This window comes from Equus przewalskii, chromosome 2 (assembly GCF_037783145.1).
Source record: "Equus przewalskii isolate Varuska chromosome 2, EquPr2, whole genome shotgun sequence".
NCBI lineage: Eukaryota > Metazoa > Chordata > Mammalia > Perissodactyla > Equidae > Equus > Equus przewalskii.
In genome coordinates this window covers 11,903,726-11,918,603 of record NC_091832.1, presented here as the reverse complement: position 1 = coordinate 11,918,603, position 14,878 = coordinate 11,903,726, and the positions used below count along the sequence as shown (strand labels likewise).

General features: G+C 55.9%; 1 protein-coding gene across 3 annotated transcripts in view; it reads left to right on the top strand.

Annotated features, from left to right (window-relative positions):
* Window positions 1–14,878, top strand: part of FAAH (fatty acid amide hydrolase) — a 22,243-nt gene extending 7,365 nt beyond the window's left edge. For 2 of the 3 annotated variants that reach the window (XM_070609742.1, XM_008534442.2), the window contains 13 exons: window positions 1,987–2,121; window positions 2,341–2,474; window positions 2,556–2,762; window positions 2,999–3,039; window positions 3,249–3,373; window positions 5,124–5,249; window positions 5,787–5,884; window positions 6,984–7,083; window positions 7,379–7,419; window positions 8,185–8,224; window positions 8,705–8,813; window positions 9,351–9,496; window positions 9,749–14,878. In XM_070609742.1, the coding sequence (XP_070465843.1) occupies window positions 1,987–2,121; window positions 2,341–2,474; window positions 2,556–2,762; window positions 2,999–3,039; window positions 3,249–3,373; window positions 5,124–5,249; window positions 5,787–5,884; window positions 6,984–7,083; window positions 7,379–7,419; window positions 8,185–8,224; window positions 8,705–8,813; window positions 9,351–9,496; window positions 9,749–9,877 (1,431 nt within the window). In that variant the 3' untranslated portion in view covers window positions 9,878–14,878. Of the gene's footprint in view, window positions 1–1,986; window positions 2,122–2,340; window positions 2,475–2,555; window positions 2,763–2,998; window positions 3,040–3,248; window positions 3,374–5,123; window positions 5,250–5,786; window positions 5,885–6,983; window positions 7,084–7,378; window positions 7,420–8,184; window positions 8,225–8,704; window positions 8,814–9,258; window positions 9,497–9,748 lie in introns of all 3 variants that reach the window. The other variant, XR_011537379.1, reaches the window with a different exon arrangement.

The window sequence follows — 14,878 nt, the reverse complement described above, 5'->3', positions numbered from 1 at the left end:
ATTTGTCCTGCTGAGGGCCATGGTGGGACCATAGTGCCAGGGCCTGCCAGGAAGGGAAGGAGACAGCACTGTGTGTGTGTGTGTGTGTGTGTGTGGTGGGAGTGAGAGGGAAGAGAGGCTGACTCTGTGTGTGGTGGTGGGGACACTGAGCATGTTGTCTTAGCTAGAAACCTGGCTTTCAGCCCAGACTTCTGTCTCTCCCGCCCCCACCCTGTCGGTCACCAAGTCTGGTCTGTTCTCTTCTTATAGCTCTCTCTAGTTCACTAGTTCACTCTCTTCTCCTCACCCCCTTCAGCCCCCCTGGTCCTCCACCACCATTTACCTCCATGACCAAGTGCCAGCCTCCTGGCCAGATGCCCTCTCAGGTCTCTAGTTCTTCAGGTTCTGCTCTTCTGCTGCTCCCCCACCTCCAGCATCCTCCCTGGCTCAGGCCTTCTGGAACTTGGGGCCTCAGCAGCTCAGCTGCTGGCAGTTCCCGGGCACCTGGGGCCTGCCATGCTCTGCAGTGGCTTGCATGAGGTTCCCTTTACCTGGAAGGCTCTTCTCCCTCTTCCTGCCCTGCTTGGTGCAGCAGGCTCCCGGCACTGAGTCAGGGCTCAGAGAGGAGTCACCTCCTCCAGGAAGCCTCCCCTGACTCTCCTTCCCTCCCAGCCCAAGTTAGGATTTCCTCTTCAGTGTTCACTTTCTAACGGCACATTTCTCATCGCGTCACAGGGCTTGCCTTGTCTTTCTTTGTTCCATGTTGAATGTGGGCTTTTTGTGGATAGAGATTGTCTTGTTTGTCTTTGCACCTCAGTGCTGAACACTAGGTCTTTCATATAGTTAGTGCTCAAGAAATGTTGGAAATGAAGCAAAGAAAGAATTGTGCTTTATGAGTGTGACTTCTGTATGATTTCTTGAAAGAGAGTGTGTGATAGTGAGTGTGACCACTAAGCAGGTGGACATGAGTGTCTGGTGACTGATGGGTGTGTATGCCAGTGGTGTGAGTGACGGCAGCTGGCAGAGGGTGAGAGACTGCCTGTGGAGTAAGGCCTGGAAGCCCCTGGGCGGAGTGCGCTGAGAGGACAGACAGTCTCAGCAGACATGTTGCTCCTGCCCCAACTCCCTGAAAAAGTTCCCACCGTTCTTTTATCATCCAGAAGAGAGCATTCTGGCTAGAGATTGGCCTCCTTCCTTCTTGCATGGGCACATTTGGTGTGCCCGAGTGTGGCAGTAGGGCCCACACCCCTTTTCCTCAGGTGTTTCACAGGAACAGGAATGTTTACCGAAGCCTGCACCCCATTCTGCCCTGACCTTTCCCTCTCGTAGGGCCGTGTTGAGTGATTTGAGGGCTCTGGAAAGACCCCGCGGCAGATGGCCACTGTTAGTGCATCCTTCCCTTTAGTCAAGCTCCCACCCCTTACTGCAGTTGGGATCAGTCAGTCCCTCCTCCACGTGGCTTGAGCATCAGAGAGAGTTCCTGGGAGAGGGGAGGTTTAGCTGGGGCAGAGGCAGGCCAGGCATGGGGCAGAGACGCTGCTGGGCTCTGGGAGGCTGGAGCCTGGGGCTAGCCCTGCTCTGCGCCGCCTTCCAGAGTGACCTGAGATGGGGATCTGCTCCTGTCTAGTACCCCTCTGCCTCACTGGGCAGGGATGCGGTTCGGAGGAGGAGGGGGCAGTGGCCAAGGGTTATCTTCCTCCCAGCTCATCCCTTGGGGGGCATCTGAGGCTAGGATCTTGCTCCTTTGACTGTTGTGTCCTGGTCCTGGGAGTACTTTCTCTCCGTCTTGGGTTGGAGGCCAGAGACAACCAGGGTGAGGCTGGGGCCAGATGTCCCCAGTGAGCTGGACGCGGTGCTGGCCCTCGGTTATCCCCTGTGCTCCTGGCTCTGGTGGCTGGCTACCTTTCCCTGGGTATTCTGGAAAAGGCCTAGTTAATGTTATGTATGTTTTACCACAATCCAAAAGGCCAGCCTCACTCTACCTGTGTCCATTTCTCCCTCTCCCAGGCCTGGGAAGTGAACAAAGGGACTAACTGTGTGACCACCTACCTGGCAGACTGTGAGACTCAGCTGTCCCAGGCCCCAAGGCAGGGCCTGCTCTATGGTGTTCCTGTGAGCCTCAAGGAGTGCTTCAGCTACAAGGTATGTGCTGCCGTCGTCTCAGGCCCCCACCCTCCACCCCTGCCAGCCAGCCCTGTGTCCTGGGTCCCCTGGGCCCTCAGAGGAAGTATTAGGCCCACAGGCCTTGAGAGGGGACCATGATGTGCCTTGCCGTGGCCAGGGAGATGGTGGTGGGAGGGGCTGCTGACAGGCCCCTGACTCATCAGCCATGTCCCTCTCGGTGCCCCTCCTGCCTTCTAGGGCCAGGACTCGACCTTGGGCTTGAGCCTGAATGAGGGGGTACCAGCAGAGTGTGACAGCGTGGTGGTGCAGGTGCTGAAGCTGCAGGGCGCTGTGCCCTTCGTGCACACCAACATCCCCCAGTCCATGTTCAGGTTGGGTCTCAGGGCTGCAGGGCGGGGGCCGGGGCACCCATGCCAGCGTGACATGGGCTGACCCATTCCTGCTTCCTCCAGCTATGACTGCAGTAACCCCCTCTTCGGCCAGACCATCAATCCATGGAAGTCCTCCAAGAGCCCAGGTGGCTCCTCGGGGGGCGAGGGGGCCCTCATTGGGGCTGGAGGCTCCCCTCTGGGCTTAGGCACCGACATCGGGGGCAGCATCCGTTTTCCCTCCGCCTTCTGTGGCATCTGTGGCCTCAAGCCCACGGGGAACCGCCTCAGGTAAGGTGGAGGGAGCTTCTGGGCCTCTGGCTGTGTGAGCTTGGCCTAGCATCCCACCTCTTTGGGCTCCAGGCAGGGATTCCCTCACTGGGGTTTTGCTGGGAGGGACTGTCACAGTACCACTGGCCTTGGTTCCTTGTTTTCAAAGTGGGGTGAGTTGGGAGCTGCCGTATGGGTGTGGGGTTGAGCTGCGGGTGGCTGTTTCCTGTTGCCGACATTTTGTGTTTCTTATTCAGCAAGAGTGGCCTGAAGGGCTGTGTCTATGGACAGGTGGCAGGTGAGATCTGTTGTTCCCTCAGTGCCTGGAGGAGGGGGTCTGCCTGATCCAATTCTGCCCCTGCCTCTCCTTGGGGTGCTCTAGGTCTGAGTTCCTCCTTCCTTGTCTCTGCTCACACTCCTGGGCCATGGCCCAGCCCTTGCTTGGGCCCAGCTCCAGAGCCCACTGGGGCTGGGTGATCTCTCTTCCCTCCCCTCCACACCCCACAGTACAGCTCTCAGTTGGCCCCATGGCCCGAGATGTGGAGAGCCTGGCGCTGTGCCTGCGAGCGCTGCTGTGCGAAGACATGTTCCGCTTGGACCCCACCGTGCCCCCCCTGCCCTTCAAAGAGGAGGTGAGCATGGGTAGGGGCGGATTCGGTTATCCCTCGTGCTTCTGAGCACCGAGAGCAGCCCCCAGGCAGTGTGGGCAGCCCTTCGAGGAAAACCCCTGCACCGGGGCCTGAGACCAGGATCAGCTGCTGCTCTGCAGACGGCCACCAGGGGGAACCCTTGCCAGCATTCAGAAACTCAGAAACTGGCGGGTGGGGAACCTCTTCTGAGGAAAGGCCCCACGTTCTGGCCCCAGCCTCTGCCGCTGTCTGAGAAACCACTTGCCAGCCCGAGAACATCTTGAGGGAGAACTCTTGTCCCTCATCTGTGTTTGACCCTCAGCAAAAAGGAGCCTTTCTTACAGTACAGTCATGTGCCACATAACGATGTTTCTGTCTGGACCGCATATACGACAGTGTACCATATAGCCTAGGTGTGTAGTATAGGTTTGTGTAAATACGCTCGTTGATGTTTGCACGATGAAATCGCCTAACGACGCATTTCTCAGACTGTGTCCCTGTTATTTAAGCGATGCATGACTGTATTCATGTCGCTATCCCCAGCCTCCGGTAGGATGCTCGGCATGTAGGCTGAGTGAGTTAAGGACAGTTAAAAGAGGAGCTGTCTTCCCCCCAGAGAAAGCTGGGATCTGTGGGCAGTGTCGAATGCCGGCTTTCCAAAATGTCACCAAAACAGACTACTGATCAGACAAGGCTGAGTTTATTACTTTCTGTGGTGAGGGAGAGTGCTGCCTCAACAGAGCCTTAGCACCAGGGTCGGGGGTGAGGGGTCGGGGGGAGGGGCAAAGTTGGGATGTTGGTTGAGATTTTGATTTTGGGTTTTCAACTTGGGGGTTTGTAAGGGTCATGATGTAATACTTTGGGATCGGTGGACACAGCAGGGTGCGGATTTTGAGGTGAGGGTTTCAACGAATGTTGAGCTATAAACTGTCACTTGATACTTCTGTTGAAGAGTTGATGGGTCTTTCAAGAATCGACAGTAAAGTGCTTTATACTTTATGTACAATGCATTCAGGAGTCATCAAGTTAGATGGATGCAGACAGTGGAACGGGAAAGTCATGGCAATGTAGACAGTAGGCTGTGTGAGTAAGCTCCACCTCTCAGCAGTCAGGCAGGTCTCTCTCCTCTACAGACCTCTTGTCCCTACCCAGCCCAGTTGTCTTGGAAGGGCCGAGGGCCCCTGGACAGGCGAGTGGGCCTTAGTGTTCCTTGGCAGGCGGGAGATCTGGGCTGGGCGGGGTGAGTGCCCCCTCCCCAGCGGAGGAGGATGTTCTAACTGAACCTAGTGGTTCATGAAGCCCTTCCTGAGAGGGAGGAGAGGAGGCGGTGAGCTCCCTGTCCTGAGCTTTGGAATAGTTTATTGTGGGAGCCAGGACATATATCTTGGAACAGGCAGTGAAGAGCCTTGGCTTGAGAGACAGGGTGCCTGGGTTCTGGACCTAGTGTTGTCACTATGCATTGGGTGGCCTTGGGCAAGTCCCAGCCCCACTCTGGGCCTATCTCCCTATCTAGACCTGATGCCTCAGTTTCCTCTTATGACGAATTGAAATCCCCCTCCTTGCTCTGCCCACCTGCGGAGTCATCGTGAAGGGGTTTTATGAAAGGGTCAGGTCAGAAGGGGCTGGTTTTCAGGGGATCTAGGCTGCGCCCTCACAGCTGTTTCTGGGGCTGAGTAGCTTCTCTGATCTCTGGGAGCCCTGCCTTGGGCTGCACTCCCCTGACCTGACCGTGACTCCCATGTTCTTCCCCCAGGTCTACACAAGCTCTCAGCCCCTGCGTGTGGGGTATTATGAAACTGACAATTACACCATGCCCACCCCGGCCATGAGGCGGGCCCTGCTGGAGACCAAGCAGAGCCTTGAGGCTGCTGGCCACACGGTATGGTGGTGGGAGCCCGGAAGTCCTGGCAGGGCCCCTCGTTCAGGGAAGCCTATCTGCTACCCATGGCTGCCACTCCTCCCTGGCATCCTCACACTCTGATTGTTTTGTGGTTGGAGATGGGAACTGTGTCGCTGTGGGACCAGTATTTAGGGAGCTGATTGGGAGTATTGGGGTAAGTGATTGATGGTGAACCCAGCCTGGCGCTGGGGATGTGTGAGCGCTGCATCGAGAGGGCCTCGTCAACCACAAGCAGTGGTGCACAGTGTCGGGAGGTTCCCAGGCCCTGAGGTGGTGGGCCAGTGGGTTTTGGTCTGCTTATCTGAGACAAGTTTATGTGTGGCTCCAGACTTCTCTCATGGTGTGCATTTTACTGGGAGTTTTCATGGGCCGATAAGGCTGCCTTTGTGGCTCCAGTGAGGGCTTCTGTGCAGGCAGAGTTGGTCCAGTCCATCCTCAGGGCTGCCTGGGCAGCATGGGGATGGTGGGACCAAGAGTTTATAGGTCTGGGGGCCTTACACCCCTCAATCCCCGCAGCTGGTTCCCTTCCTGCCGAGCAACATCCCCCACGCTCTGGAGAACCTGTCGACTGGTGGACTGTTCAGTGACGGTGGCAGTAGCTTCCTACAGAATTTGTGAGTGATGCTGGGCTTCGGGGTCTGCAGTGCAATCAGGACGTGGGTGGACCCAGGGAGAGCAGCTGGGTGCTATGACCCTCAGGACAGGGCAGTCTAGGGGAAGATGAGGGCCAGGGCTCTGCTGAACATGAAGTTCTGAGCATCCTGGGCAGGCACCTCGCAGCCTCTCCAACTACAGGTTTAGCCTGGAGGTACCTTGCATGAGAGGAGGCTGGAGTGAGCATCCGTGGATTGGCCCTGAGCTGAGCTTGTTGGGAGGTAGGAGGTGGGCAGGGAGTTGCCTATCTGGGAAAGACTGAGAGACAAGGGCAGGATCTAGCAGGAGGGGAGGGGTCTAGACATCCTGCTGTGACTCCAGGCTTTTCTGACTTGAGCCACGTCTTTGCCTTTTGAGCAGATCCTCTGTTTTCACTTCTGTAAAGTGGGTGGGTTGGACCAGACCTACTTTAAGGGACTTTGCAGAGCTCCGGTTTAGAGAAGCTGCTTCCACTTGGATGTTTTCAGTCCTTAAAAGGTGACAGGGGCAGAGGACAGGCCTGTGAAGGTACCTCCTGGTCATGTGCCTGGACTTCCAAAGGGGCTACCGCTCACTCTGGCCCTGGGAGTGAGGCCCCAGGGTCGGCCACCTGAGATCTTTCCCTGAGATCTAGAGCGGGAGACAGTTTCAAAGATAAGTGTTGTGGCGGCCCACTCTGGACTGCACCGCATGTCCCTCCAGGCTGGTGTCAGCACTGATAGGGGATGCTCTCGGTATCCAGCTTGGGCCAGGGAGGTGTTGCCCTCAGTCCTTATTGCTCTGAGCTGAGTTTGCTGGGGAGGGAGAGACGGAGTCCTGCCTTGGGGAGCTCTGGTGGGTGTGGGGTGGAGCCCAGGCAGAAACAAGTCCATCTTCAGGGAGCAGCAAAAGCAAGAGCAGCAGGAACAAGTCACTTGTTTGAAAGGAGGCAGATGAAGGATTGGAGACCAGTGGTGACTGGAGTCTGATGAACAGGGAGGTGGATGGGTCACTGTAGAGAATGTGGGGTACAGTGGGTGGGGGTAAGCCGGGAGGGATGCCGGGGTGGGAGTACCTGGACTTGGACCCTTTGTCTCCCAGCAAAGGTGATTTCGTGGACCCCTGCTTGGGGGACCTGGTGTCAATTCTGAAGCTGCCCAGATGGCTTAGAGGACTGCTGGCCTTCCTGCTGAAGCCTCTGGTGAGGGCACAGGGTGTGGAAGGGGTGGGCTGGTCTGGGAGGGGCCTCCGGGGCTCTTCCCCCTCCCATTAGCCTCTCTCAGTTTGGGCAGGCATGACCTCCTCTCTCCAGCTCCCACCCAGACTCCTCTCCTCCCCGCTGCCCTCAATCTTCAGCCAGCTCCCATGCTGAAAGAGTGCCTGCCTGGGACCTGGGGGGAGGGACAGAGGGAGGAGGCATGGGTGGCTTGTCCTGAAGAGGATTGTTATTAGCACTTGGCTCAAAGCTGAGTCACTGACTCTGTGTCCTTCTGCAGCTCCCAAGGTTGGCAGCCTTTCTCAGCAGCATGAAGTCTCGGTAAGAATATCTCCTATGCTCAGACGCCCGCCCCTTTTTTTGCTGACCTGGGTCCAAGTGGTTTCTGACAGGAAAAGATGAGGGAAGTCGCTTCTGAGGCTGGCAGTGGCCCAAGCAGAGTGGCAACCTCGTCGGCCTTCAGGTTGGACCTTGAAGTTGTCTTAGCAAGGTCCAGGTCTGGCTGGGCAGCAAGGGCCTGAGGGAGAGAACAGGATGGGAGAGGGTGGAGAGGAGAAGACGTACTAGCTAGGGCATGGGTGGAAAGGACCAGGGAGAGTCGGTGTGGAGCAGGGGAGAGGGGGATGCTGGGGAACCGTGAGAGATGCTTCTCTTAGAGATTGGAACTGAACTGAGCTGCACTGGGTCCGACCTGCCCCTCGGTGGCTGGATCGGGAAAATCAGGGACTGAACACTCCGTTTTCAGACCCTGACATCTTGTGAACTTGCTCCTTCTCTTGCCATTTAGGATCTGTGACAGCTCTGGCCTTCCCTGTGTCCTAAGAGTAGATAGGAATCAGGTTGGTCTGGTCCTGGCTCTGCTGTGGAGTCACTAAGTGACACAGCCTAAGTCCCTCCTGGGGACTCAATGGGACATGAACTTAGGGGTTTGAACTTCTGGCCTGCACGACTTCCCTCAGAGCTCCCATAGAGTTGAGAAGGGTCCATGGAGGAATGCGATCTGGGAGGTGTTACACGTAGGGGTCTGATGTTGCTCATCCTCACGGCTGAGACCATCATAGCTGTGACTTCACTCCCTCTGCCCAGGTCGGCTGGAAAGCTCTGGGAACTGCAACACGAGATTGAGGTGAGGCCAGAGCCCCTAGACTAGGGTAGGGCAGGGTCAGGGTGGAATTGGACAGGCCACCTGTCGGTGGGGTCTCTTGGGCCACTGGTCCTGCTGATCTTCTGGAGCAGCCTGTCATTCCGCCTTCCACTCCCTGGCCTGGTCTGCTTGGGCCTTGCTCTCTGAGCCTCACGTGCCTGGGTGCCTGTCCTTGGGGGCTGGGTCATCCTGGGGGTCCTGTCCTGGATGCCTCTTCACACCTCTGGTGCTGCCCTCGCAGGACGAATGATGTTCATGGTTCATGTGGGAGGTACAGCAATTGATGCCCCCTGAAAGCAGCCAGGCCTGCATGTCCCAAGTAACTGCATTCCACTGTGGCTCAGTTCAGATCCTGGGGCAGATGCTGGGGCCAGAGCCACCCCCGCCACAGTCCCTGTATTGAGAGTGCATGTGATGGGCTGGGTCTGAGTGCTCCACCTGGTGTGCTGGTGTCTTCCCCAGGTGTACCGCAACTCCGTGATTGCACAGTGGAGAGCACTGGACCTGGATGTGCTGCTTACACCCATGCTGGGCCCTGCTATGGACTTGAATGCCCCAGGGAGGGCCACAGGTGAGGCCTGCTGCCTCGCCACACCCCTGACACGCCCACTTGTCTCTTCTCTTCCCTGAGTTCAGCCTTGTGCCCTGCAGGGCAGCTGGGAAGTAGAAAAAGAGCCTTGGGGGAGGGACGCACCCCTGGGGGAGGACCCTGCCCTTGGGGGGCTCGCAGTCTGGCTGACTGGAGAGATAGAAATCATGTAGAATGCCCTCGGAGGGAATGAGCTCCCTGTCCTCAGCACTATTCAAGTTGGAGTCTGTGGTTTGGGGAGGTGGTGTTTGAAGTCCAGGTGAGAAAATAGGAGCAGTGTCCCTGGTGGGGGAAGCTGCCTGGGCACAGGCACAGGCACAGGGACGCATCAGCGGGCTCTCCACCTGCCCTGAATTGCATTCCTGGGCTTTGTCACTCACTTAAGACTCCATCCTGGGAGAGAACCTCTCCCTGTCTGTGGAGGCAGGCTGCCATTTCGCAGGTGGAAGACTGAGGCATAGAGAGGACAGTTGGCACTGAAGGTCACCGCCAGCTCCAGCCACCTGTGCTGTGTCTCAGGGGCTGTCAGCTATACTCTGCTCTACAACTGCCTGAACTTCCCAGCGGGGGTGGTGCCCGTCACCACGGTGACCGCCGAGGACGAGGCCCAGATGGAACACTACAGGGGCTACTTTGGGGACATCTGGGACAAGGTGCTGCAGAAGGTGAGGCCATGGGTCCTGGCCAGGCCCCTGTGGGTACCCCCTTCCCCTGTACTTACACCTGCGCCCCAACTCTAGCTGCCGTGGAGGAAGCAGTGTAAGCGTGTGTAGTCCTTGCCTGTCTTTCTTAACCAAGACCCCTAACGACTGTGCTTGGCCCACTGTGCTGCCCTCCTTTCCGGCTGGGGTGCTGCCTGGGCCTGGGGTGGGGTCCTGCCTCGCTCCCTCCCATCCTGATGCCTGTGTCCCCTGCAGGCCATGAAGAAGAGTGTGGGGCTGCCTGTGGCCGTGCAGTGTGTGGCTCTACCCTGGCAGGAAGAGTTGTGTCTGCGGTTCATGCGGGAGGTGGAGAGACTGATGACCCCTGCAAAACGGCCAGCCTGACTTCTGCCTGCCTGCCTGGCTCCGGAGGACCTGAGACCCACTCGATCTGTACCCGGCCTAGTCAGGGCACAGCTGCCACCCTGCGAGGAGATGTTCAGCCTAGGGCAGAGCTTTCCACGTCCCCCTCTCCCCGTCCCCTACAGGAAGTGCAGACCCCTTGAGTCTGGACCTTGCTTCCCCCTCTGGTCCCCTCTCTCTGCCCTGACCTCCCATGTGGCAGCTAGTGGGTATGACATGGGCAAAGACCCACTAACAATCAAGAAAGGTTCCTGGTCTGTGTCCTTTCTAGCCATCATTTTAGGGTACTGGGGGTTGGAGACTTGACCTTCTAGAGCCCGATTCTAGTATGTCAGTCTCCTCCAAAAGCTCCCCTGGTTTCCATCACCTGCTGAGCGGACACAGGCTTCTCAGAGTGCAGCCGCGGCACTCCCCACAGTAGACGAAGCCCTGCTTTGCTAGACATTGCCCTCTTCCTTCCTTGCCTCCTTCCCTCAGCCGAGGATGCCCTTTCTGCTCCTCTACCATTAAATTCTTTTCAGCCCAGCTCAGATCCCTCTTTCTCCAGAAGGCCTCCCCTCCCTCCTCTGAGCCCTGGAGTAGGTGGGCTGTTTCCTCCCGGTCTCTCCTGTGTGGTGGGCATCTGTGGGTGGGTCTGCCTCCCGTAGCACACTGGCTCTCCTTGACAGCAGGGACCCTGTTGCTACATCTTTGTCCTCAGTGGCCAGCGCAGCGCAGCAGGGAGTCTGGCGTACTGGCCCTGAGCTGGTGCCATTGGTGAGAGGAACCCACAGGCCTGGGAGGCAAGCACGGGACAAAGAGATCTGCTAGAGAGCCCTGACAGCCCCGACCAAGGACTGGATTGTTCTGGGAAGGAGGAGGACCTGTGTTGAATCTGCAAGGTTCCCAGTGACTGAGCTAGGGGACGAGGACATCTCAGGGAGGAGGGACAGTACACTGAAAGACCAAGATGAATTTGGTAGATGGAGGAAATGGGCACAGGAGAAGCAGCAGAGATATAGGTGGGAGCCAGATCAAGGTGGACTTGGGGGCCCAGTTCAGGAACTTGAATCCTGTCTTAAGGGCAAAGGGCAGCTCTTGAAGGATCACACAGGTGCAGCAAGGAGAGTAGACTGGAAGGGCAGAGCCTGGACAGGGATAGGCTGCTGCATGATCCCAATCTGGGGAAGCGGGCCTGAGGCCTGCGCTACAGCTGTGGCCGAGGTGGAGAGGGAGGTGGTCTGGGAATTGACAGTTGGGATGGGAGTGAGCTGTCTCACCTCAGTGTCACCTCTGCCCAGTCTGCCAGCTCGCCTCTTACTGGACTGTGTTGCCTGGCGGGTGGAAGGGTGGCTGGTCTGTGACAGACCCTGGGGGCTTCTTGGCCCTGCTAGAAGAGCTCCCTTGCTTGTCCTGGCCCCAGCCCTGACACCCCTGCTTGCTGGAAATGTTTCTGAGCCTGAGTGCTCAGGCAGGGTAGGTCCCCAGCTTCTACCTGGCCTACTTCAAATTCTTATCAGGGCAAGTTGCCTTCCCCAGGCCTCCTGCATCCTGATTTTCCTACTCCGGAGGGGCTTTCTTTATGGTTGCATGCCCAGTGGCACCTGCGTTCTCTGCCAATGGCATCCCTGTCTTGGTGGGGCCAGTCTTAGGGCAGACACAAGGCCCCACACCTCAGGGCTGACTAGAGGGCCCAACCCACGTGGACACCCAGATTGGGATGACCAGGTGGTTGCTGCACCTTGCTGTGATTCCTCGTAACTGCTGTGCCCTTTTATAGAACTGCCTGCCATCTGCCTCACCTTCCTCCCTCTACTGCCCCATTTCTCTCTTTGGTTACTGATGTTCTTGTGCTTTGAGACATGAGGCTGCAGAGTGGGGGTGCCTCTCTTTCATTCCTTCACTGGGTCATTGATTCACCCTTGGAGCTCCAGCATGGCCAACCCAGCCCTGTGCTGAGCGGTGCTGGAGCTCGACCAGGCCTGACTCCCATCCTTGAGAGCTTCCTGGGCTTGTGGGTGGTGGACACTGACACAAACACATCTACTCTCCAGGTGGTCAGGGCTGGGGGCGAGGGTGGACGAGGGGGTCAGATGCTGCTGAGGAGCAGGGGAGGTGGTCACTGCAGCAAGTAAGTATCCACTGCGTTCACTTCCACTGTTGTGCTCTAGTTCAAGCCGCTGCCTCTTATCTGGACACTGCAAAAACCCAGCTGGGTTCCCTGCTTCCATCCTCGCCTGTCCCCCAATCCATTCTCCATACAAAGTATAGATCAGATTGAGTCACTTCTCTCCTTAAGACCTTCCAATGGCTTCCCATCCTGCTGAGGATAAAAGCCAGTCTCTTCCTTGTGTCCTCGTGGGACATGGCCGTTGCCCAGTTCTCCGGCCTCATCTTGGGTGTCTCTTCCTTTCATGCATTGTGCTCCAGCCATATGAACACCTTGTGGTTTCTTGATTGTTTCAAGCTGTCCCCGCTGCTTGGAACACTCGGCTCCAGTGTCCCCTTCCCTGATCACTTGTAAAGCAGCTTCCCTGACACTTTCTAACATGTCACCCTTTGTACTCTGTAGCATTATCACTATCTGGAATCATACGGGTTTTTTTTGGTCTCCTCTGCTCAAACAAGCTTCCTGAGAGCTGTGATTTGCCTTGCTCATCACTGTATTCTTGGCATGTGGAGTGGTGCCTGTGAGACACTCAGTTAATTCCGCAAACATTAGTGAGCATCTGCTAGGGACCAGGCTCCGTGCTGGTGCTGGAGCTGCAGTGATGAAGGAGGCAGACAAGGTTCTTGTCTTCCTGGAGCTTTCGTTCTGGAGGATGTTTGTTGAGTGAGAGGAGGCAAGGAGGCAGACAGGTGTGTTAGTGAAGACCCTAATCATTTCATACTTGGAGTGCTAAGGTGACTTTTGATCAGAAAAAAGGGGAAGGGTATTCTGAATGATATCTATCAAGTACTTACTGTGAGCCATCTACCTTCTGGCACTTTATAGTTATTATGTCATTCTCCTGTTAACCCTGTTGTAGGCATTTTTGTCCCCATTTGTACAAAAATGTTATATACCTTGCCCAAGGTCTAGCAGCTAGAAGCAAGGGAATTAGAATAGAAACCTTGGTCACTCAACGTTATAGCCTGTGCAGCCAGCTCTTCTTGGTGTCCCATGGTGCTGAGGCACAGAGGAGTGATAGCATAAGCCAACCACCTCTTCCCACCACCAGTCCAGTGGCCTCAAGACCCTCTAAGTCATGTGACTGTTCTCAGCCTATACCCCGCTCCCCGTGTCCACTGCCACAGCTTCTTGCCCAGCCTCCCCTGCCTCCGGACTGCTCTCCAATTGTGCTTCATATGGGTGTTGGATGACCTTTCTAAGTGCAAAGCTGATCACGCCTAAAACCCTTAGTATCACTGTGCTCAGTTCAGACTCTGGATATAACCTACAAGGCCATGCTTGACCTGACCATGCTGCTAACCACTCTGGTCTCTTCCCCTTCCTAAGTGCCCACATTGTGGGCACGTGGCCCTCAGGCAGTGCTCTAGACATTGTGCACACCTCCCACCACCATGCTGTCTGCTGACTATGCTTGCTTTTCTTGGAATGCTCTTTCTCATGTCTTCACCTAAACACCTCCCACCTATCCAAGGCAAGGGTTGTCGTCCTCTTACAACTCTCAGGCTGTGTTGAAAGGGCTTCTTTGTGCGTCTGTTCATGCTCAAAAGCAGGGACTGTGACTTAATAGAATCCAGCTTCTCCTAGGCTGTGGAGATGATAATCCATCGTCTCAGAAACAATGGGCGTTGTTGCCTCCATTTTATAGATGGGGAAACTGAAGTTCAGAGGAGGTTGCTGATTTGTCCAAGGCTGAAGATTTGAAGCCACATGCCCGACTCTAAACTTAGTGTACTTTCCTTGTTTGCACAATCATCCTAAGAACGTGCACTAAACACCCTCTGAGTGTCAGGTTCTGTGCCAGGTGACCACAAACACTGGGGACAGAAGCAATGTCCATGCACTGCTCCTCTGCTGGTGTCTGTTTACAGGGAGTGTCTGTCATGTCTCTGTCCACCCTCCCTTCCTCTCCACGGGGTTGTGATATTAGGGTTTAGGACACAGCCAGAGAACATGCCATTTGTCCCTGTTAGACATCTTTTAGGGTCATCCCAGGGCTCCAGCCTATTGAGAGCCTTTGGGATCCTGGCTCTCTTGCCAACTCTTTCGCCTCCTTCTCCCAGCTTGTCCATCCACAAGTCTGAGCGCTAGAACTTTCCAACTTCATCCGAGTCACCAATAAATATATTGATATACATATTGATCAGATCAGGGCCAAGGAAGGAGCCCTGGCATGTGTCACTCCAGACCACCTGCCAGAGCAATCTGATCTACTGTACTCAGGACCCTTGAAATCAAGTCCTGAGCCTCCCAACTAGCCCTGGCTGGACCCTCCCAAGTTTTCCATACATAGATTGGGAGTGGCGAACCTGGGTGCCTTAGGCAGGTGAGGTCACTTGGAGGCAGGGCTGTGTGGAGTTTTCCCTTGTATGTCCAGTGTGGTGCCTGGTACTCGGTGAGTACCCAGCGAAGGCTTGTGGAAGGGAGGAATGGGCGACTTGTTACCAGTGAACCCATTTTGGCCCTCCCGATCACTTCTCTTGTCCCCAACAGGAAATCTCCCAGTCAGTCCCTGCCTTTTTCTCTTAACATTTATCTCATCTACTGCCATGATCTTAATTAGTGCCCGTTAGGTCAAATATATTGCAGTTTATATTCAACCTGTAGCTTTCTGCTGGTCTGCAAGTCCTCATCCACTTCCCCCGTCTGCCTACTCCTCCCTCCCTCCTCGCTCCAATAAATACATTGAATTCCTCCCACAGTATGCTCAGGGTAACCAATCAGAGAGCGTCTCTGGCTAAATGGAGCTTTCACTCTGCTAGCAAGCAGACATCAAATGCCTAGTTATACAAAAACACTTGTTAAAAGTGCAATAAAACAGAAACACTGCTTCA